This window comes from Alosa alosa, chromosome 22, assembly GCF_017589495.1.
Source record: "Alosa alosa isolate M-15738 ecotype Scorff River chromosome 22, AALO_Geno_1.1, whole genome shotgun sequence".
NCBI lineage: Eukaryota > Metazoa > Chordata > Actinopteri > Clupeiformes > Clupeidae > Alosa > Alosa alosa.
In genome coordinates this window covers 15,919,389-15,941,789 of record NC_063210.1, presented here as the reverse complement: position 1 = coordinate 15,941,789, position 22,401 = coordinate 15,919,389, and the positions used below count along the sequence as shown (strand labels likewise).

General features: G+C 43.0%; 1 protein-coding gene across 2 annotated transcripts in view; it reads left to right on the top strand.

Annotated features, from left to right (window-relative positions):
- The window catches only part of prkg1b (protein kinase cGMP-dependent 1b), a 145,567-nt gene that overhangs the window by 31,157 nt on the left and 92,009 nt on the right, over window positions 1-22,401 (top strand). For both annotated transcript variants that reach the window (XM_048233584.1, XM_048233583.1), the window contains exon 3: window positions 6,249-6,362. In XM_048233584.1, the coding sequence (XP_048089541.1) occupies window positions 6,249-6,362 (114 nt within the window). The remainder of the gene's footprint in view (window positions 1-6,248; window positions 6,363-22,401) is intronic.

Here is a 22,401-nt window from a genome sequence, read left to right as displayed (position 1 = left end):
ATGCTGCGTTTTCTTTGTTTTTTGGAACATAGAAGGGAAGGAAATAAGTATAAGTATATATACTCTTTTGATCCTGTGAGGGAAATTTGGTCTCTGCATTTATCCCAATCCGTGAATTAGTGAAACACACTCAGCACACAGCGAACACACAGTAATAAGTGAAGCACACACTAATCCCGGCGCAGTGAGCTGCCTGCATCAACAGCGGTGCTCAGGGAGCAGTGAGGGGTTAGGTGCCTTGCTCGAGGGCACTTCAGCCATGCCTACTGGTCGGTGTTTGAACCGGCAACCCTCCGGTTACGAGTCCGAAGCGCTAACCAGTAGGCCACGGCTGCCCCCAGACAAAAAAAGGAAAAACACATTTCCCAACAAAAGAAATTCAGAAAAACATGTGTTCCTATTAATAATCTGGTATAAAAAGATATTTTTATATAAGTTTGAACATAAGTATATAAGTATATAAGTATATATATAAGTATATAAGTACACAAGTGTATATACATATAAAACTTCATTCAGCTTACTGTTGTGTGTGTGTGTGTGTGTGTGTGTGTGTGTCCACTGTCAATAAGTTCTCCAAGTGTGGCATCATTTGGATGAATTGGCCTATACTTTGCATGTTTGCAAAATAGTCATAGATTCCATGATGCTGTCTTTCATACTTTCTCCCCTATCTACCCAGATATCGCAGAGCTCCAGCAAATAGGAAAATACCTCACATATGGCCCTGCTGTTGCATGTCACCCATGCGTTTCATAAATATGCAATTCTCTGCTTCGTCAAAGCAGCACAATGTCTGTGTCTGTCTATTCCCCCCTCGCTGATAACAGCCTATTATCAATTAGACAGTCTCCTGTTGGCCTGCTTGTTGTGACACAATTCAAAGCAGTGTGAAGTCTGTAGCTCAAACTGGGTTATGGAAATGTAGAACTGCTGTCTACTGCATTAAACATACAAAAACGCCATTATCATGCTTCGGCTGTAAATACAGGCTTTCTTTTGAAAGTATATTGGTGTGAGGAGAAATGGGTGGTTAAAGCTTGTGTAGTTTTTTTGACTGGGGGCTGTTATCACAGTGGACCAACAATTGTCTTTCTATGAATACATTAAGCTGTCAGCTTTCCACCACACCACATATACCTGCACTCACACACACACACACACACACACACACACACACACACACACACACACACACACACACACAGAGAGAGTGTTTTCCATGGTCTGTTGGTCGGGGTAAACCCAGGTGAAGTGAATGCAGAGAGGATTATTCCGGTCAGACACTGGGATGGGCGATTGGATCCATAATCGGTGGACGAGAGGATGAGAAATGACTCTGGGGCTTTTTTTTCACCCTGCGGCCCTGATAGGCACAGCAGCCATGCTGTGGTGACATGTCTAAAATCCTGCATTACACCAGGGCCTCACACACACACACACACACACACACACACAACCACCACCCGCCTGCCACGCACACACACACACACCACACACACAACCCCCCCACACACACACACACACACACAAAACGCTCAAACCTATCCAAGCATACACATAGACACAAACCGACTGTTGAGTCAGGCCAAGAGAAGGCTACAGTATATTTGAGCTTAGAATTCAGCTCCAATATTAAGTAGGGCCTTGCTTCTGTATGCTGTCCATGTTATTGTGCTATTGCTAGCAATGCACTCTTTGACATGACTAGCTAATATTGTTTTGCCACCGAATCCCCTGACACCACCTCATGCACTGTTTTGCCCCAGGGTAAAGTTAAGGCCTTAGGTCTAATAGAAACCTTAGGGTCAATAGCCTTGAGATAGCCCTGCTAAGGCGTAACTAAGCCCTGGAAGTGATAATGGGGAAGCAGTTAGGCCCCAATTCGCTTTGGCCCAACAGTGTGGATAGACAGACTGACAAAAACACACACACACACACACACACACACACACACACACAGACACATACACACGCACAGTAAATATGACCACACACACACAAATACACACATACTCACATACATCAATCCTCTACCTCAGAGTAGAGAGAGCGAGCCAGACAAGAAATTCCTCTGACCGAATTAAAACAATGTTCGGCCCATAAATTACTGGGACGCCCTTGTGGTTTCATCAGCTGATAAAAAACAAGAACTGTCAAGGTCAGCCACTTCAAATTCACACTACAAATCACTGTCATCGAAAGGAATGTGCTTCCTCACGAAAACCAGCCTTTGAGAAAAATTGATAAACATCACTTGCATCAGAAGAGCATGTTAGTGGCTACTGTAGGGTCAGCCTCCAGATGGAGGATTTATGCTGAAAGGAAGTGGTTTGGACTGTGTGGTTTATTTGCCCCTTAGCACTGACCTATGACAATCTCTTTCCGACAGAGAGCATCGAGCAACACTTAGAGCAGAGTGCTGTAGAAAGATTTCCCCTCCCATGCTCCTGGGAGAGAGGAGGATGGAGGATCCTTGTTCTTGTTAAAGAGAGAGAGAGAGAGAGAGAGAGAGAGAGAGAGAGAGAGAGAGAGAGAGAGAGAGAGAGAGAGAGAGAGAGAGAGAGAGAGAGAGAGAGGGAGAGAGAGAAGGGAAATAGGGAGAGAAAGTTTCAAGAGAACGGGTGAGAGAGAAACTAGAGAAAAGAGAGAGAGAGAGAGAGAGAAAAAAAGAGTGAGGTGAGGAAGAAGAAGATATAAAAAAGAGAGGGTGAGTGAAGGAGAAAGAGAAGGTAAAGAAAGAGAGAGGGAGTAAGAGCACTTCAAGGTGGGGTGCAGCTGCGTGCATCGATCCATCCCCCGGCACTTGACCAGCAGGCCAAATATAGCGTCGGACTCGTGATGGGAGGCCATAGGGGGCTCCGAATAAAACTCCCCGCTGGGGCTTGGGGGAAAACAGCAGACAACCTCGAGCTTAACGCCTCACCGTGGGCCCCCTCCACCTCCATAACCCCCCGTCGTTCCCAACCCTGCTGGCCATCTCTGCTGAACGTGTGAAAACATCTCCCGGCTTTTGCAGGATATTGGCGGCTTGCTCCTCATGGGCGAGCAGGTTTAGCAGGGGAATTTCCTCTGATAGCTTCCATGTTTGTGTAAAAAGTTTTTCACTGTTCTACCCCCCCCATCCCCCCCTCCCTCCACCACCACCACTTCCACCCTCTCAGCAACCATATTTTCTGTGTGAATTTGTGCGTGTGTGTGTGTGTGTGTGTGTGTGTGTGTGTGTGTGTGTGTGTGTGTGTGTGTGCATATGTGTCTGTGTGTGTGTGTGAGAGAGAGAGAGAAAGAGAGAGAAAATCAAAATAGAGGTTTTAGGTTTGCAACATGCTAAGTAACTTTGACGCCCGTGGCAAGTGTAGATGTCGTATGAGGTGTCATGGGATCCAGATGTACCCTCTATCGCTCGGGGCGAAGAAGAGAACACATCCATGTGTGCCCTTCATGTCAAGGATCTCACACATAGAGTAGTTGTAGTAGTGTGCACATCCCCACCGGTGAGGTGCAGGGCAAATGGAACTAGAACTCAAAAGGGATGAAATGGCCACACTGCTAAAAACGCTCATACATTTATTGTGTGCTGCAATGTTTCGACCCGGCTGAGTCTTCCTCAAGCGAAATGTCCTTTAAGGAAGACCCAGCTGGGTTGAAACGTTGCAGCCCACAATAAATGTATGGGAGTTTTTAGCAGAGTGCGGCCATTTCATCCTTTTTAAGGATCTCACACACTCTTTGCTTTGGCGCTGAAAGTTTTGGAAATGTGACGGAAATGATCTATGACGGTGTTGACATTGGTTTATTTCAGCTATAATCGGGTGTTATTTTTGTCAGTTGTACAGTATTACCTTTTCTGTAGCTTTTAATCACTGGACAGCCGGTGGCTGTGTGTGTGTGTGTGTGTGTGTGTGTGTGTGTGTGTGTGTGTCTGTGTTTTAGTGTGTATGTGTCTGTGTTTTAGTGTGTGTGTGTCTGTGTTTTAGTGTGTGATAGGCCCTTATGTACCGATTTGTTGGGCCTTGTCGTATCCAAGCTTCACAGGATATTACACAATTGATGACATGTCTGTTAACATGTTTACTGAGACAGAATATTAATGCTGATAACTCAGTATGCCAGATGCAAACAGGAGCCCATAATCGCCTCACCGCGATCAAGATAGAGAGAAAGAGAGAAGAGAGAGAGGGAGAGAGGGAGAGAGGGAGAGAGAGAGAGAGAGAGAGAGAGAGAGAGAGAGAGAGAGAGAGAGAGAGAGAGAGAGAGAGAGAGAGAGAGAGAGAGAGAGAGAGAGAGAGAGAGAGAGAGAGCTCTCCTTTGTCCTCCATCCCAGACATCATATTGCTTTGTCACTCCTTGTCAGATAAAGCTGTCAGGCGGTGATGGAAATCTAATAAGCGCATTTGAGGGAGAGGAAGAGAGGGAGAGAGAGAGAGAGAGAGAGAGAGAGAGGCAGAAGAAAGGAAGGACCAGGGAGAGAGGAGGAGGGAGGGGAGGAACCACTAGCAGCTGAATAAAGCCTCTTTCTCTCTCTTTCAGCATGCAGTGTGTTTCATCTTCTATCCTCTCAGGTACCTGCTACTAGACTGTCAAAGCACTAAACCACAATGTGGCCAATTCACACTGTGATGCATTTTCAACTCATGCCAAAAGTCTCGTGCTCATGACTGAATTCCATTTTTCCATTCCCCCCCCCCTGGAAATGTATTCTGTTATCTTTAACCTGCATGTAAGCCGAAAGCCACAGAGCGCTTTTACCTGTTCTAGCCTCTGTGTTTAGACCATGAGTTTAACCTGGTGTTAATAACTGAGCAGGTGTATGGGGGTGGGGTGGGGTGTGTGTGTGTGTGTGTGTGTGGGGGGTCGGGGGGGCGACTAGAGCAGCTGCAGGCTCTGTTGGGGCTGATAGCATCGTGGCAGGTCACCAGTCCTCCGCCGGTGAGCTTTATATCCGCTGAGCGCCGGTCTCTTATCACTGCTGCCATCCAGAGGGATACAAGGACACCAAATTCAGAATGGTAGAACATGCTGTTTCCCAGGCAACCCCGAGATGTTGGTGCTTTGTTTATGCAGGACTATTAGATAATAGTTAGATATTATGAGTAGGTGGTTTAAAATTAACTCTACAGTATATCTTTAACATAGTTGACAACATGTGAATTGTGTTGTAGCCTTGATCATAACATGACCATAACCGAACATTTTATCCGGTTAATCCGGTTGAAACAGCAAACACAGAATTGTGACATTGTACGGCTGCCTTTCCTAACAGTAACAGTCACTGAAGACATTAATTGTGTTTTCACTGACTAAAATAACAGTGTGTGAGACCTTTGGGTCTTAGTCTGGCAAAGGAGCCGACACCTCGACCTGTGAATGAAATACATCTAAAGGGAAGAAATCCTTAGTGGTTCTCTCTCAGATAGAAGTAAGACAGAATAAGAGCATTAAGGCCTACACACACAGCCGGCGACACGGTGGCGATTTATGGCAGGCGGCCGGCAAAATTGAATAGAATCTATTGAAGTGAATGGGGCAACGCACACAGCAAGTAGAATGCCAGGGGCGACCATCGCCGCTGCATCACTCTAATCGGCCCCTCTTCTGTTTTTCAGGGCGATTTTGATACGTCATAATAGAAATCAGCTGTTTGGTCAGTGTACTCTCCACTGAATCGATGGGTGATCGCGACGGCAAAACTGATCTATAAAGAACACTCTTTAAAGATCAGTGGTCGGCAGTAGTGTGTGTAGTAAAGCAATTAACAGAATTCCACTGTTGCGTTCGACTGTCGCATCGCCGGCCGTGTGTGACAGCCTTTACAATGACGACTATTATTTCTATTTAAGACATTTAAAAAAGCCCCTGTGGCATTTAGTACACTTCTGTGTGATTTCAAACCTTATGCCACTCTGCCTGGTAGACTTGCAGGATATACTTTTTTTTATCCCTTTAATAAAAAATTTCACGCCAGGGTTCAGAGCTTTCCTCCTCTGTCGCCTCCCTCCCTGCACCCCCATGCCCTGTGCCTGTTAAAGTAACGAGATGTGACTCTTAATTTGGAGCAATAGCCCTCTCTGCCTCTCCGTCGTCATGGCGTGGAGCGATTCCATTTTCAACCTGTCAGACTCGCTTTTGCAACCAGTGCATCCAACATAATAAATAAAAAAAGACCCACGTGAAGAGAAAAAAAAACGACAAAGAAAAAGTGAAAAGAGTAAAAGTGAAGAAGGTGATTTTCCTGTGATTGGTTGCAGATGGGAAAGTGGAGGTGACGAAGGAAGACGTGAAGCTGTGCACCATGGGACCGGCCAAGGTGTTCGGCGAACTAGCCATCCTCTACAACTGCACCCGAACTGCCACCGTCAAGAGTAAGACCAGCTTCACACTGTTTACCTGTCTGTCTGAATGACTGTCTGCCTGTCAAGAGTGAGACTTTGTCTTAACCTGTCTGTCTGAATGACTGTTGAGAGTAAGAACTGTTTACCTGTCTGTCTGACTGATTGTCAAGTGTGAGACCAACACTCTGTCTTTGCTCATCAGTCTGAATAGCTGTCTGCCAGTACAGCCTGACTGTCTGTCTTCATGTGTGCTTACCTGTCTGTCTATCTGTCTGTCTGCCTGTCTGTTATCACATATCACACATGTTACCCTTTACTTTTCCCCTGTGTTTCTCTTAGTCTGTTCATCTCTCTCTCTCTCTCTCTCTCTCTCTCTCTCTCTCTCTCTCTCTCTCTCTCTTTACCAAAATCTCTGGCTTTTTCTGGCTACACCCTGACTGTTTATCTGTCTGTCTGTCTGTCTGTCTGTCTGTCTCTAGCAACTTTCAAGCAACTTTGTTTTTATATCCCCTTTTTTCTCTTTGCCATGTCCTTGGTAAAATCAGTTTGAAAAGCCTTCCCTGCACAGGCAAAGAAGACGAGGCAATTAGTATTCAAGCAAGCCATTCATTCATTCGTTCTAATTCTCCAGCCATTGTCTAAATCAATTATTAAAATTCATCTTGCAGGGCATCTCACATTCCACCAGGGGAACGCCACTCTCCCAGCAGTAGCTAATAGCAAAAGTCAACAGCACACTGTGAATGTCGGGTAGGGGGATAGCTGGAGTCCTCGGCTGAATACCTAAAGCCACATAGTACCCCGCCCGTAATCACAATTCCACAGTACCTGGCACATTTCCCCAGGAAAGGGGAAGCATTCTACAGTTATGCAAAACCTGCGTCTGTGTGCGGTTAGAGGGGGTGTGGATGTAGGTGTGTGTGAGTCCGTGTTGCGTGTGTGTGTGTTATGTGTGTGTGTGTGTGTGTGTGTGTGTGTGTGTTGAGTGAGAATGTCATCCACTGAGATTGCATGGACACCTGGGTTAGAGGGAAGGCCTGCAGCTGCTGCTGCTGTTTTCGGCAAAAAAAAACAAAAAACTGTGCTCACCAGAGAGGCAGTTACCGGAAGTGTGTGAAAATCTTTGTGCCACCCTCCTGCCAAACAGCATCAACTCTCCACCCCCCACCCCTGCCCACACACACACCCCCAACACACACACCACCTGCCCACACACACACACACACACACACACACACACACACACACCCCAAACACACACACCACCTGCCCTCACACACACACACACACACACACACACACACACATCAGCAGTGGCAGAAAGAGCCCAGCCTGGCACAGTGGGGGTTGGAGTGATGCGGTGTGGTGCGGTGCTGATGGTGGCAGTGTGTGGCTGTGTGTGGCTGTGTGTGGCTGTGTGTGGCTGTGTGTGGCTGTGTGTGGATGTGTGTGGATGTGTGCTTCATCAGGCTGCAGGCCAGGCCGTGCCTGGTGACTGTCACCGGGGTGAATGCAAATGACCCGCAAGTCACAGCTGTTGCTTTATGGAAATGGGATCTGTTTTCACAGGCCGCATCAATATCAGAGGCTTGCACATTAGCATCCGCTCAAACAGGGTGATACAGACACTATACTGCACACAAACACACAATCACACAAACACACACACACACATCACCTGCCACACAGATACACTTGTATGCATAATTGTATCTCTACGTGTTGTTGACACATGTAACCATTAAAACCATGATTGACAGATCTGTTCACAAGAGCAAACGTACACATGCATGCACTTACACACACAAACACACTCTCTCTCTCTCTCTCTCTCTCACTCTCTCACTCACTCACACACAAACACAGACACACACACACACACACACACACACACACACACACACACACACACACACACACTGCCCTTTTTCCACACTTTTTGCTTTCATCTGTACACCCCCCCCCCCCCAAACAACAACACCCCATGTGGTCTGGTTCATCTTCGCTGGCCGCTCCACTGAATTAACCTTTCCGCACATCACGCAAACAGGCACTCAGAGGCGCTGTTCAGACGGTGCTCCACATGAATGACCCTCCCAACGAGGGCTCCGCTAACCCTCCTCCTTACAGAAGGGCCGCATTATATCTCCCCAACGGGCAGCAAAATGAGCCGTTAGGGAGAAGCGATATTGTATCTGTGCGTGAACGAGAGCGGAGCGGTCATCTCTCCGCGTCTTTTATCGTTCTTTTGGGCTCATTAGGCGTACCCACTCTTGCAGCAAAAACGTCCTACCAACGTGAGTGAGGTTAAAAAATCCCATTTTAATAAGAAGAAATGGTGTCTTTGACAGATTATGGTAATTAGGTATTTCAGTGTGAAACATATTAATATTTGTAACACTTTATTTTAGGGAACACATTTTGACTGTTGATAAATTACAAATATATGTATTTTAGTGCTCAACAAGGTCTGTATAAATCATCATTGCACAATGTTTTATTCTTACTCAATGGGTTATTTATTCTTGATAATGTTGTAAACATTTAAAATTTTGGCTAAGTCCCCTCAATCTGTCAGACTTGCCAACTTCAGCTTTAAATAAAGACCCAATAATTGTGTAATGATGTTTAATACAAACCTTATTGAACACCAATATATACACATATTATAGTGCTGGCCTGATGGGTCGCCTATTTACACCGTTTCAACTGCACCTGAACGGTTAGACCGAGAATTCTCGTCATGCAGAGACACGTACACGTAGCCTTACAACACGAGTCGAGTCACGGTAAAATGTCATTTTTGGTACATAGCTAATTTAGATACACCTATGTTGTGGGTGGTTGCGTTTCTTTAGGAGTCCGCTGTCTTGGTTTGTATAGAAATGGATATTAAGTGACACATACACGCAAGACGGTGGAAATACGGGACCGGTGGAAATAGGGGGAGTTCCGATAATTATGTAGCCTATTAATGGTTAACATGTGTTCCCTAAAATATGCTTTAGAAAGATTGCACAGCTAAGCAAATGTATAAATATGTGGAAAGGAGCTGATGTTTTCGTTATTGGCCCTACTGTGCTCAGTCATTACAGTACACAACGCACAAAGTGAGCAAAGAGAAAGTCTAAATGAAATGAAAATGAGATGTCAATAATAATAATAATAAATAATAATAATAATAATATGTGGAATAAAGTAAACGTTGACTAATAATTCCTGCCACCACCAAGGTCAAGCTGCCACCTGACCCCAATAATTACAGTCAACACTCTGCTCTCAATCAGTCTCTCAGCAGGTGTGTTGGTGGCATTCCATTACGCACACTTTTCATATCAAAGCCCAACCCTGTTAGGATATTACTGCATTTCCCCTCACTTAATGCTCCATATGACACACTCCATATGATATTACTGTAAGGCAGTGTGAAGGTCAAACTGTCACATGCCCTAGATGTGCCTGCTTATCGAATGCTCTTTGACTTTATTTAATTTTTCTCCTTTCCCATTAATAAAGATTAAGATTAACCGTAATGGAATGAACCTGCAGCTGAAGACCATGTGATTCCCTAACAAATGTGATTGGAATGACACAGACGCGGTGAACCCCATACTTTTAAGTGCAATTTGTGTGCTAATTTATGTGCCACAAAGATGCCCTCATGTTGGTGTGCCCCCTATGGGTCAGTGTGAAAACAGCGCTTTGGTTGAAATGACCGATTCTGTTTGACCTGAAACCAATAAATCTTATAATGCATGACATGTCAGATAAATCTCTAGCTTAATGGCAGCAAGTGTCAATGTCAAAAATGTAATAAAGAGATTTTTAATGGAAATACTCCTCCCACCAATTGCTCAAAACGGCTGATTAAATACTAATGAAGAAATCCTATCTGACTTTGATAGACTGACGTTGTTTTGAAGCTCAGCTTCACTTCCCTGGTGGAAATGACTATATTGGACAGTCAGCTGGTAAACATGTCATTAAATCTCTATCTTGCTCTTCATGACATGCACAGGAAACCTCACCAGAACATGACCCAAGGGCAGGCAGGGAAAGGAGCAATGATGAATGGTACATCTCCTATTATCGAGGAAACAAAGCTTGTGAGTCAGGGAGAGAATGGTACATCTCCTATTATAGAGGAAACAAAGCTTGTGAGTCAGGGAGAGACAGAAATTGATAAGAGAGAGAGAGAGAGAGAGAGAGAGAGAGAGAGAGAGAGAGAGAGAGAGAGAGAGAGAGAGAGAGAGAGAGAGAGAGAGAGAGAGAGAGAAGGCAGGGAAAATGAAAGAGAAATTGATAGGTAGAGGTATAGAAATACATTCAAAGAAAGCGATAGCATGGGAGACAGAGGAAGAATGATAGAGGGGGGGTGAGGCAGAGAAAGGAAAGCATTGAGGAATGAGATAGAGAGAAAGAGTGTGAAAGAGACAGAGAGAGAGAGAGAGAGATACCGTTCTGCCATTTGCTGCCATTGTTCATCCCTCCATGACGAAGCCAGATGACATGGGGAAGTTTCTGTGTGAGAACAGGAGGTGTGTGGATGCACAGAGGTTAGAGATATCATGGGAGGTGGAAGAAACCAGAATGGGATTTCTCCAAAAGCATTGTGTTTTATTCACCTTAGATTTGCCACGTGCAAACAGCTGAACAAAATAATGGTTTAATGCTGTCCACACAGTGAAAATCAGTTAGAGAGACAATATAGGATGTGTTCTGGAGTGAATGTTATTTATTTGTCTGTTCGTATCATTCAAATCAGTGCTCGCTATAGGTGCAACGAAAGCTTATAGCTAGGGGCTAATTTTCATGTACAGTACAGTTCAGGTGCTACTGTCAGAAATAGGTTGGGGGCAGGTTGGGGGCAGGTAGCCATGCTGACATCTATAAGAGGTGTGATGCTATTATGGTGGACAAAAGTAGTAGCTCACAGACATGCCTCAGGGTATAGGCAGCAGCAGCACTGAAAGAGTGTTGTTTTCCTCGACCGTCAGTAGTGCGAAGTTATAAGCAAAGACAGCATTCACATTCTGTACGTGTTTGTTTTCGCTCTCTCTTTCAGGCATTTGTTTGTCAAGTGCTTGTCTTTTTTCAAATGAATGTGTTATCTACCTGACTGAGTCACGGCTTGCCTTGGTTTCCTTATGAGGTTATTCAAGGGCTAAGTCTTAAAGTTGAAACCCTGGTCTGGAGTTTTGTTTAATCACAATTGCCACATCCCTCTCTGCTGGATAATATTTTGCCCGGCTATAAATGTCATACAGCACATTTTAACTGGTAGATGTTTTATAGTGGATGAAGAGCTGAGATGTCCCTGTAGCTCATCCGATAAATTGAGCAAGGAGCTATAACAGCAAGGGCATTGTTTTGATTCATAAGAGCACAAATATGTAAAACATATGCCTCACCTGTAGCCTACTGCAAATCACTACAGATTTAATATTTGCTGAACGAATGTTCTCCAACACAGTTTGTTACACCCCTGTTTCTCTTCTGTGTTACTCTAAAGCAGGGTAGGCAACCTGCAGCGTGACGGCCCTCTAGCTCCTTTCTAGTGGCTCCCTGGCTTTCCCTAAAAATGGAAGTTATAAAACATTTCTAACAATTTCATATAGTCGCTAAGCTTCAAGCAAATTAACAGTTAGTGAAAATATTATACTGTACAATACAGCATATGCAGAGTATGCGAGTATGCCATATGCCTGAGGCTAATAAAGATAGAGATGTTTAAACTTCATTGCTTTTCGATGGTTCCGATATATTTGTGGCCCAGACAAATTAATTTTTATTTCTGGTCAAAAAATGGCCCTTTTGAGAGAAAAGGTTGCCGACCCCTGCTCTAAAGTATACATTCAGAGGTCTTTCCTCAGCAATGACATTAACGGCTTATTTAGGTCATGATACACCAAGCTGTAAGGATGCTGAACTCTCTCCCTCCTCTCCCCCCTCCACCCTCAGCTACATAACATCCTGGACATTGGACCAAAAATGGCCGCCTGCACTACTCCACTTGCACACTTGCACACTTGTACACTTTACAACTTGGTGTTGTTGTCCTGAAAACACAACACTTCTGCTGCTCTTACATAACTTGCACCACTATGCCACTTTCTTTCTTACTTAGGTCAAAACAGAACTACCCAAGCCTTTTATTGGCCTGACTTTGCACTAGTATTTTATTGACTGTCTATGCACAATTTCAACCAAATTTTGCTGCTCTTATTTTTTTATTATTATATGTGCCCTCTTATTTACTTATTTACTTACTTTTTTGTTTACTTGAATGTTATGTTTGTCTGTGGACCTAAATTGGTAAAATATGTCTAGTCTTCACCGTGGGATAGTGAGAAACGTAATTTCGATCTCTTTGTATGTCTGGAACATGTGAAGAAATTGACAATAAAGCTGACTTTGACTTTGACTTTGACTTTGATGATATCTTACAAAACATAGCAGACATCATACGTGTTAAAAACAAGGTTAAAAACATGGTTTTCACCGGGATGCGTCTTTAACTGCATGGACATGTTCTAGAGTGTAAAGCGCGCTGCAAATAGGTGTCGACATGAGTGTGCTCACTGTCACTTGCCACGCACATCAGCTGTGACATGCCTCACTGGCAAGCATTGGATAAACAATGGATTTTATGGAGCGGCGCCAACAAAAATAGAACTAATTGGTAATTAACATAACGACGCTGGTGTGCCGGGTTTTATTGAAAACGATCAAATCTAATAATAATAATAATAATAATACGTTTATTTTATATAGCGCCTTTCTCAAACCCAAGGTCGCTTTACATAGTAGGAAGGCAGGGAAACACAATAACAAACAAACAAACAATACAACAGAGACAAAGGCAGGGAAATACAATAACAAACAAACAAAACAATACAACAAAGACAAGTTATCTGTAGGAACTATGTGTTGGGTGTGGAGGAGAAGTGATTAAACAGAAAGGTCTTGAGATGTGCTTTGAAGAAAGGAAGAGAAGGACAGGCACGAAGGGGTTGGGGGAGGGAGTTCCAGAGTTTGGGGGCCAAGGCACTGAAGGACCTGCCACCCAGGGTGGAGAGTCTGGAGTGGGGGATAGCCAAGAGGTTTTGGTCAGAGGATCCGAGTGAGCGGGAAGGAGTGTAAGGGGTCAGGAGGTCGCAGATGTAGGGGGGAGCAAGGTTGTGGAGGGCTTTGAAGGTGAGTAGTAGTACTTTGTATTTTATCCGGGACAGAACTGATAGCCAGTGGAGTTGATGGAGAATGGGGGTGATGTGTGCTGATCGTCTGGTATGGGTGAGGAGCCTAGCTGCAGAGTTTTGAATATATTGTAGTCTTTGAAGGGTTTTAGTGGGGAGACCAAGGAAAAGTGAGTTGCAGTAATCTAAACGGGACATAATGAAAGAGTGTGCATAATGTAATCGAATGTTGAAAAGTGGAGTGGTGCATATGTGTGGAGAGCTTTAGGATCTATAGGCTACAGGTAGAGTGAGATTTTTTTTACATTTTTGAGACTTTTTATTAAGCGTAAAACCCTGCGTTCCCTCTTACATCAGAAAGAATTCTCCTGGACGACATTCACAAGGAGATTACACCTCTGCCTCGCACACTCCCTGCCCTGTTTTCTCACTCTTAGTATCACTTGCTCTATGGCTCTTCTTTTCACTCCCTCTACACACTTCTCTCCACATTTCTCTCTACATCCCTCACTTCCTTCCCTTATATCATTTTGCCGTGTTTATAACAACTCCTAATTTAATTCCTCTTTTCTCTCTCTTGCAGACAACCAAACAATATTGACTGTTATTATTGATGTTTTGGGGGCACATTTATGAGTCAGTTTTAGGGCAGTCTGAGGCAATTTATCATGGAATTGAATGTCTAAGTACTCACTCTTTCTTTCTCTCTCTCTCTTTCAATTTGTTTAATCTCTCATCCCTTTCCAATTTCTTCTCTTTCCTCCACTCTCACTCTCTCCCTTAACTCTTCCCTGGGATCAATAAAGTATCTATCTATCTATCTATCTATCTATCTATCTATCTATCTATCTATCTTCCTTCCTCATCCCTCTCTCTTTGCTTTCCTTGCCCTCCCTCCCTCATCCCCCACTCCCCCCTCTCCTCCTTCCTCACAGTGGAATCTCTCTGCTCCATTAAGTTTTCTCTGGCTATTATTGGTCAGTAACCCCCCCCCCCCCCCTTTTTTTTTTTTGGTTCGGTGCGGTCCACTCTCAGGCTCATTAGTTAGATTCCGACTCCTCTGATTTATTACCCATCAGTCTTTTTCTTTCAGGTGCTCCGGTTGCCATAGAGACCTGTCCGTCTTCCTCTGAGACTAATTTCAAATTCTGAATGAAGGGTGTACGGTGGTAGTGTTAGTTAGTGGTGTGTGTGTGTGTGTGTGTGTGTGGGGTGGCAGAGTGTCAGAAATGGAATATGGGTTTTACCCCTCAATGCCCTCCAGGAAGAAGAGTCCAGTTACATACTTGGGAAGGACTATATTAAAGTTCCTGTGTAGGGCACGGGTGTGAGAGACAATCCTGAGGCAATTTAACAAGGAGTGACGAGAGATTCGAGTCTCACTAACTGGATATTGAGACCCTGTCTTTGGGGCTCATGTCCCAGACAGAGACACCCTGTCCTGCCTCAAACCTTCTGTACCTCCAAAGCAATTTTCTGAGGGATGAAGAATCCTTTCATTGCCCCCCCCCTCCTCTCCTCTCCTCTCTCTGTCTCTCTGAGGTATTTTCTCTTGTCTCTCTCCAGTCTCTCTCTCAGTATCTGTCAGACCAGCCCTGTCTGAGACAGCACCATTCATCTTGCTCTACCTCCACTGGAGTTCGGTGCCAATTTAGTGAAGAGGATTATCCACTCCTCAATCCCCCCTCTCCAGCTCCTTCTTCTCCCATACATCCTCTCTGGCCGCCCGTCTGGCCTTCCCCGTTTTGAGCCCTCTTTCATATTTTCTCTCTAAAAGGTCGGCATAGTTCTCCATCTTTAGGCTACGTCTCGTCCTCATGCCTTACCTCATAATAAAGCCCACTCTCTCCCTGTGTCTGAGCTCGAGGCTTGTTTACAGTGAAAGGGTGACTTTGGCACTGCTTCATTTACAAGGTGCTTTGATAAGGTGCAGAAAGGGACTACAGCCTCGAAGCTTATTTAGGTTGTGTTCTCTCTGCAGACTGCAGGAAGAAATCCAATCTCCTCCCTACACGTGGCACAGATCTGATTATTTGGCGGGGGTCTGAACTGCAGAAAAGACAGATGGAACCATGTTTTTTGGTTCAAATATTTTTTTGTGGAAATAAATCAGATACTGTATACATGTATGTTGCTTAAAGGTACGTGCCTGCAATGTGAACAGGCCACATCGGAATTCACATTTTTTGTTGGTTTATCCTGTCGTTATGTGTCATCAGGCTGGGCTCTCTGTCAAGGATCCCTTTTGTTTCATCGAAATTATCTGTATGTTACAGAGGTCGTAATTTGTCCGCCACTCACAGCCCTCGAACCCGCCAGCTCTAAGCACTGAGCTAAAAGCCCAGGCTTCCAACTCAGCGGTTAGAAGCGTTCTTAAGGTTAGGGTTGTGAGGATTTACACGGGCAACTAGCATGCTAGCTCAGTTCGCCTCCGTTACATGTACCTGTGTGCCTTTACTTACAGAGAAAGATGAAGCTGAAGACATAGAGGCTAAGTCTAAGACATAGAGGCTAAGGCCAATTACAACCAATCACGGTTGTCACCTCCGCATCATAATGAGTTTGACAATTTGCTTGCGCCTGCAGAAAGTGTGGAGCTGTGTGCTGATCATTGTGTTCTCCATCTTCAGAGGTGCCCAAACTGAGGATGTGTTTAGAGTATGTTTTTACGTCTGCAGTTCATTTCAGGACCGTTTACAGTTCTCACAGCTGTTAGAGAAAGATAATCAGGATCAGGGATTCTCTCATGCCGTGAGGGAGAGTGATGGGTTGTCATGGGTGTTTATAGTAAAATTGCACAGTACATTATGTGTGTGTGTGTGTGTGTGTGTGTGTGTGTGTTAGTAGAATCTGAGGCTCCAGCATGGTGGTCCTGTTCTTTCTTTGGTCTGCTTCTTTCTTGTGCTTCCCACAAACCAGAGAACACAACATTTGGACACAAGCAGGGTTTGATTCAGATCCAAATAACTTAAATTCTGATCAAATGTAACATTTACATTTATTCATTTAGCAGACACTTTTATCCAAGTGACTTATACAGCCAGACGATAACATCCAAGCTACAGTGCATAGGAGACCTTAGCTAGGAATTACCACGGCATCTGTCAATACTATTCTAGAGGGTTCTAGAGGATAAGGGTGCCAACATTGTAAGTGCTAGTCAAAGTGTGATAGGAGGAGAAAGTGGTAGAAGAAGGAGGTAGAGGAGGGGAGTGCATGGGAAGTGTGTGTTAGGTGTGTTAAGTTTTTAGAAGTGTTAGGAGATCAGTTTGGCTAGAAACAGCTTACAGGAAGGCTGGAGGGCAGTGGTGTAGTCTACGTGATACGCAGGACTACGCAGTATACCCACTTAAAAAGCATCACCATCTCAGTATACTCACTTAAAATAGGCAAGGATACATATTAACATTTGGGGTTGATCACAGTATACCCACTACAGCTAACTACTACTGTACATCACAGTATAGACCCTTTCAAGAGAGTTCCATTATCAGCATCATAGTTGGCCCCACAAGACTTCCTTTTTAACATTCCATATGTTATCTTAAAGGTCCAGTATGTAGGAAATAATGGAAAATAAACTGTAACCATTCCAAAAATGATGATCATATGTTGTCAGAGAGTAAGGAAACACGATGAATTGAAGTAATGGCTTATTTGACAACATTACTCTAACCCAGAAAACCCGTAAAACCCATGAAAAAAAAATGAGTTCTGGGGGAATGTCTTGGAATTTTCATTTATGTTTTGAACGACTCATTCTAGAATAGCGTATTAATAATGGGCTAGCGTGTCCTCCTATTTGGGTTGCCAAATTAGCAAAGGCCAACTGTCAACAGCTGTCAGTTGTAGTCATGAAGGCACCCTCTGAGAGGCAGGCAAATTTCCAAAATTTAAACAAGAAACAAATTAAGTGGACATCGGAGGAGCTTCCTGAGATGGTGGCGCCTTCGATCAAACGAAGAATATCAAGTCTGACGCAGAGCTGGCCATATTTCTCCACAACAGGTAGCCTAGGCTAAACTTCATCTGCATCGCCAACTTCAGCTAAATATGTTACGTTGGTTAGAGAGGTATTTTTTGTTTTCACTGTTTCCGTAATGTGTAGCTGGGTCATGGCTGGAGAAACGTTAAAGCAGCTGCAGGTCAAGTAACGTTAGCTAAGTCTTAATTACATCTGGCAACCCAGAAGAGGCTCGCATCTGGTAGTCTTGAGAACGTTCACCAGTGTTTTGATTTTGGCCTGCAGAACGTTCGGTAACAATCCTACAAATCGCACCTTTAATGCAGAGGAAGTAGATTGGGACCCAAATAGAATGTTCAAGCATTGTTTTTGTTTTCATTGTTGAAAGGGTCTATACCCACTACAGCTAACTACTACTGTACATCACAGTATACCCACTACAGCTAACTATTACAGTACATCATAGTATATCCACTACAGCTAACTAGACTACACCACTGCTGGAGGGCTCACGCCTCAGCGCCTCTCTCCGGGGAATTCTTATTTTAAGCTCTTCCATGGATACAGTTTGTGTGTTTGCTAATGTTAGTAAATAGAAATGGCTACAGATGAACCCATGTGATGCAATCCTAAAGCATACAGTGTGAAAGAACAATTTTTGGTAACACTTTATTTGAAGGGGTCTACATAAGGGTGACATGTAACCGTCATAAGAATGACATGACACATGTCATGTACATTAATGACACATTATTGATGTTTATGACTGTTGTCATAATGCGTCATTCGGTTTTTGGAATGTCAAGTTGACATTGTTTGGGTGTCATCATTATGACAACTTGACATTAGCCAAGAAAATGTAACCCGTTTACAATATTGTCATGACGACTTGACATAGCCAAGAAAGAAATGCAAGGTGTTTGGCATGATATTGTCATGAGAACTTGACATATAACTGTGTTTGGCCTGACTTATCTTCTAGATTTGTAAAGTGAAGGGCCTGAACAATTGACTGTCATGACACCATTATAATTGTGTCATGAATACTTTCCTTGACCTCAACTACAGTGGTACAGTTTTGACTTGTCATTAAGCTGTCACAAAGAACTATTACACACCAAAATAGTTTCCTGACAGTGTCATGAATTGTCATGACAACTTGACATAATTGTTTAATTATTACATGAAGAAGTTCATATAACTGTGTTTGGCCTGACTTATCTTCTAGGTTTGTGAAGTAATGGGCCTGAACAATTGACTGTCATGACGGCATTATAAATTGGTCATGAATACTTTTCTTGACCTCAACTACAGTGGTACAGTTTTGACTTGTCATTAAGCTGTCACAAATAACTATTACACACCAAAATAGTTTCCTGACAGTGTCATGAATACTTACCTTTGACCTAAAGTACAGTGAACCATCTGAGATGTTTCCTGAACATGTCATTAAGTGTCATTACACTATCATGTAGGTCCTATTTCTGTACATTTTACATTTCTGGAACATTGAGTCTAATTTCAACTATAATGAGAACAAATACCATACTCAGTCATGACTTAAGAGTTTATTTCAGCAATGCATTTTGCAAAACCATAATACATGGACATGTTACCATGCCAGCTAACCTAACTGTGCATGTGGAACATGCATTCAACTATTCACATACTAGTCTTTAAGCACCATTTCATTTCCATCATTTCTGCAGCTTTTTCAAATCATGCACGAATCTACCCAACACACCATTACGATGACGGATTCCTAACCAGTAGTACCATTCAATCATTTTAAGGTGTGTTTTGAGGGACTGAGGGGTTTGATTCCCCCTGAGACACCATATTTGTCTGTGTAAGGGGCACTTATTTTAATGTAGAGTGAAGTGCTGCCTTTCTAAGGAACTTTTCACAAGAGGAGTAGACAAATGAAAGTACCAAAATAGTTTACACAGAACATATAGCCCACAGTTATTAAACATCAAATATCAAACAGTATGACCTTGTTTCTCTTTTCTGTCCTTTTAGTTGTGAAAATCAGTATTTGTCTTAGTTTTCAACCTTTTAAACACAAGTTGAGAAAAATATAAAGTAAAATGACCTATGAGGAAATGAAGAAATATTGAGTAGAAGCAGTTCATGTCGCAGGCAAGATGATCATTCGCGCCCTCTGCTCTTCTGCCTCCCGTGTCCAATGGCAAATTTGTCCAATGGAACACTCTATCAAATCATGTATCCAAACAAAAAAACAACCTGCATAGCAGGGCAACAATTCAATTCAATTACTCTCTCGATACATTTAGCAGATCTGGAAATATAACTCATATTCATGAACTGTAGTAGCTTATTCTTATTTTTAATCTATACATTCACTACATAGCCTACATGAAACTTCAGCACTAGCATATCACGTTGTAACTTGGCTTCAACATAGCATGAAATAGCACTTCAAATCATTAAACTCATGTTCAGCTCCGATTGGTTTTTAGCTTATGCAGTACCATCAGGCATGGAATTTCACCATTCTGGGGGCAAGGCCACTTGGCCTTCAGTTGGGCATATTTGGTGGGGGGCACAAAGGCCACATGTCAGGGCACCAAGGCCAAAGTTAACTACACAGTAGGCTATAAAAATGATCAAAGTTTTATTATGACCGCCGCGCAGCGAAGCGGTCATATACATATAGGTTTAGTCATATTTTGTATTTTTTTTTTTTTTTTTTTTTGCATGTCCAAATTTCCGTCAAGGATTCCCGGGATACTGAAAGACCGCGGTACACAATCGTTTTTCGTTTTGATCTGTAGCCCCCCCGCTGGACTGGACCCCCCGAAAGGAGGGTAGAGCAGACACAGTTTTCTGTGAATATCTCGAGAACCGTAGGGTTTAGGAGGACCATTTTTTTTGTATGTTGATCTCAAGGGGCCATGTCAACCCATTCCATAACCACTCATTTCATGTATAGCGCCACCTAGTTAAACACAAAAAAGTAAAAATGAGGTGTTGTAATCGCAGGTATCTGTGACCTAACATAGTCAAAACTGCACGAAATTGGAAGTTTAGGATCATTATGACACCCTCTGAATGCACACCAAGTTTCGTGGAATTCCGTTCATGGGGGGGCCACACAATAAATTAATTTATGTTACTATACACCAACTGGCCTGTAGGTGGCCGGAGAAAGTTTTCTGTGAATATCTCGAGAACCGTAGGGCCTAGGAGGTCCACCTTTTTTTTTGTATGTTGGTCTTAAGGGGGCATGTCAACCCATACCATTACCACTTATTTCATGTATAGCGCCACCTAGTTAAAAATTAAAAAGCAAAAAATTAGGTGTTTTCATCACAATATCTCTGGCTGACATGGTCAAAACTGCACGAAATTGAAAGTGTAGGATCATTATGACACCTTCCGAATGCATGCCAAGTTTTGGGAACTTTCGTTCATGGGGGGCCTTACAATAAAATGATTTATGTGTACATTTAGTGACCGTACACCAACAAGGATTCCTAGGACACTGAACGACCGGGGTACACGAAACTTGGTGAGCATGTAACCCCACATGGATAGCATGGAACCATCGTTTTTCGTTGGGAGATCATGGGACACAAAACCTTCAGTAGAATGTATGATTAAATTGAAATATATTTTTTACTTTTCTCGCGAACCGTTCAACTCGGCAATTATCGGGTAACATAGTTTAAAAGCTGAGAAAAAGCTCTTTCATGTGATACTGTGATGTCTGTGTGATGAATAGGCTGCTTCGCGAGTAGTTCAACTGAGATGAATGGGTGAATTTGGACGCACTTTATTTCTTACGCTGTCACTTTCTCCCACTGCGTAAAAGACTAAATTAATTTGCTGTGAATGCTAAGATTATTTTGACAGGCCACAGGCTAAATAAAAATCGCTATTACTAGGACGCAAAGCAGAATATTGAAAGAAGGGGGCGCGATTTCTGTCTTCTTCTCTAAGAATCAGTCCCCTCTATGCAGCGCCACCACTGCCACCTACTGGACAAATACGGTGTGCAGGGAAAACATAGCTAAAAGTAATCAAGAAATTAGATATTAAACTAAAATAATGTAATCCTATTAGTAGGCTATTTTTGAGTGGGTTACATCTGCAATGCACCTTCAATATGTTGAGTATATCTAATTTATAATGGTGTCATGACAGCCAATTGTTCAGGCTCATCACTTCATAAACCTAGAAGATAAGTCAGGCCAAACACAGTTATATGTCAAGTTGTCATGACAATATCATGCCAAGGAAAGTATTCTTGACACAATTATAATGGTGTCATGCCAATCAATTATTCCGGCCCACCACTTCACGAACCTAGAAGATGAGTCAGGCCAAACACAGTTATATGTCAATTTTGCATTTCTTTCTTGGCTAATGTCAAGTTGTCATGACAACGGTTTACATTTTCTTGGCTAATGTCAAGTTGTCATGACAGAGACATCCTCAAATAATGCCATCTTGCCTAATGTCAAGGTGTTATAAAGATGACACCCAAACAATGTCAACTTGACATTCCAAAAACCGAATGACACTTAATCACAACAGTCATAAACATCAATACTATGTCATTAATGTGCATGACATGTGTCATGTGTTATGACGGTTACATGTCACCCTTGTGTAGACCCCTTCAAATAAAGTGTAACCCAATTTTTCAATTTGGATCGAATCAAATGTCATAGAAAGACCATGGACTGAGATCTAGAGTTGTGCTTGTGAACCCCTTGTTCAGCAGAGAACTGGAAATAGGCTTTCAGAATTTATTAATCGATTTATTGATTCATTAATTTATTTCATTATTGATTGGTTCATTGATTTATTCAGCTATTGATCCATACACTTTATTTTATTTACTTATTGAATACTGACCCAGAATGTAATGTTTTTACCT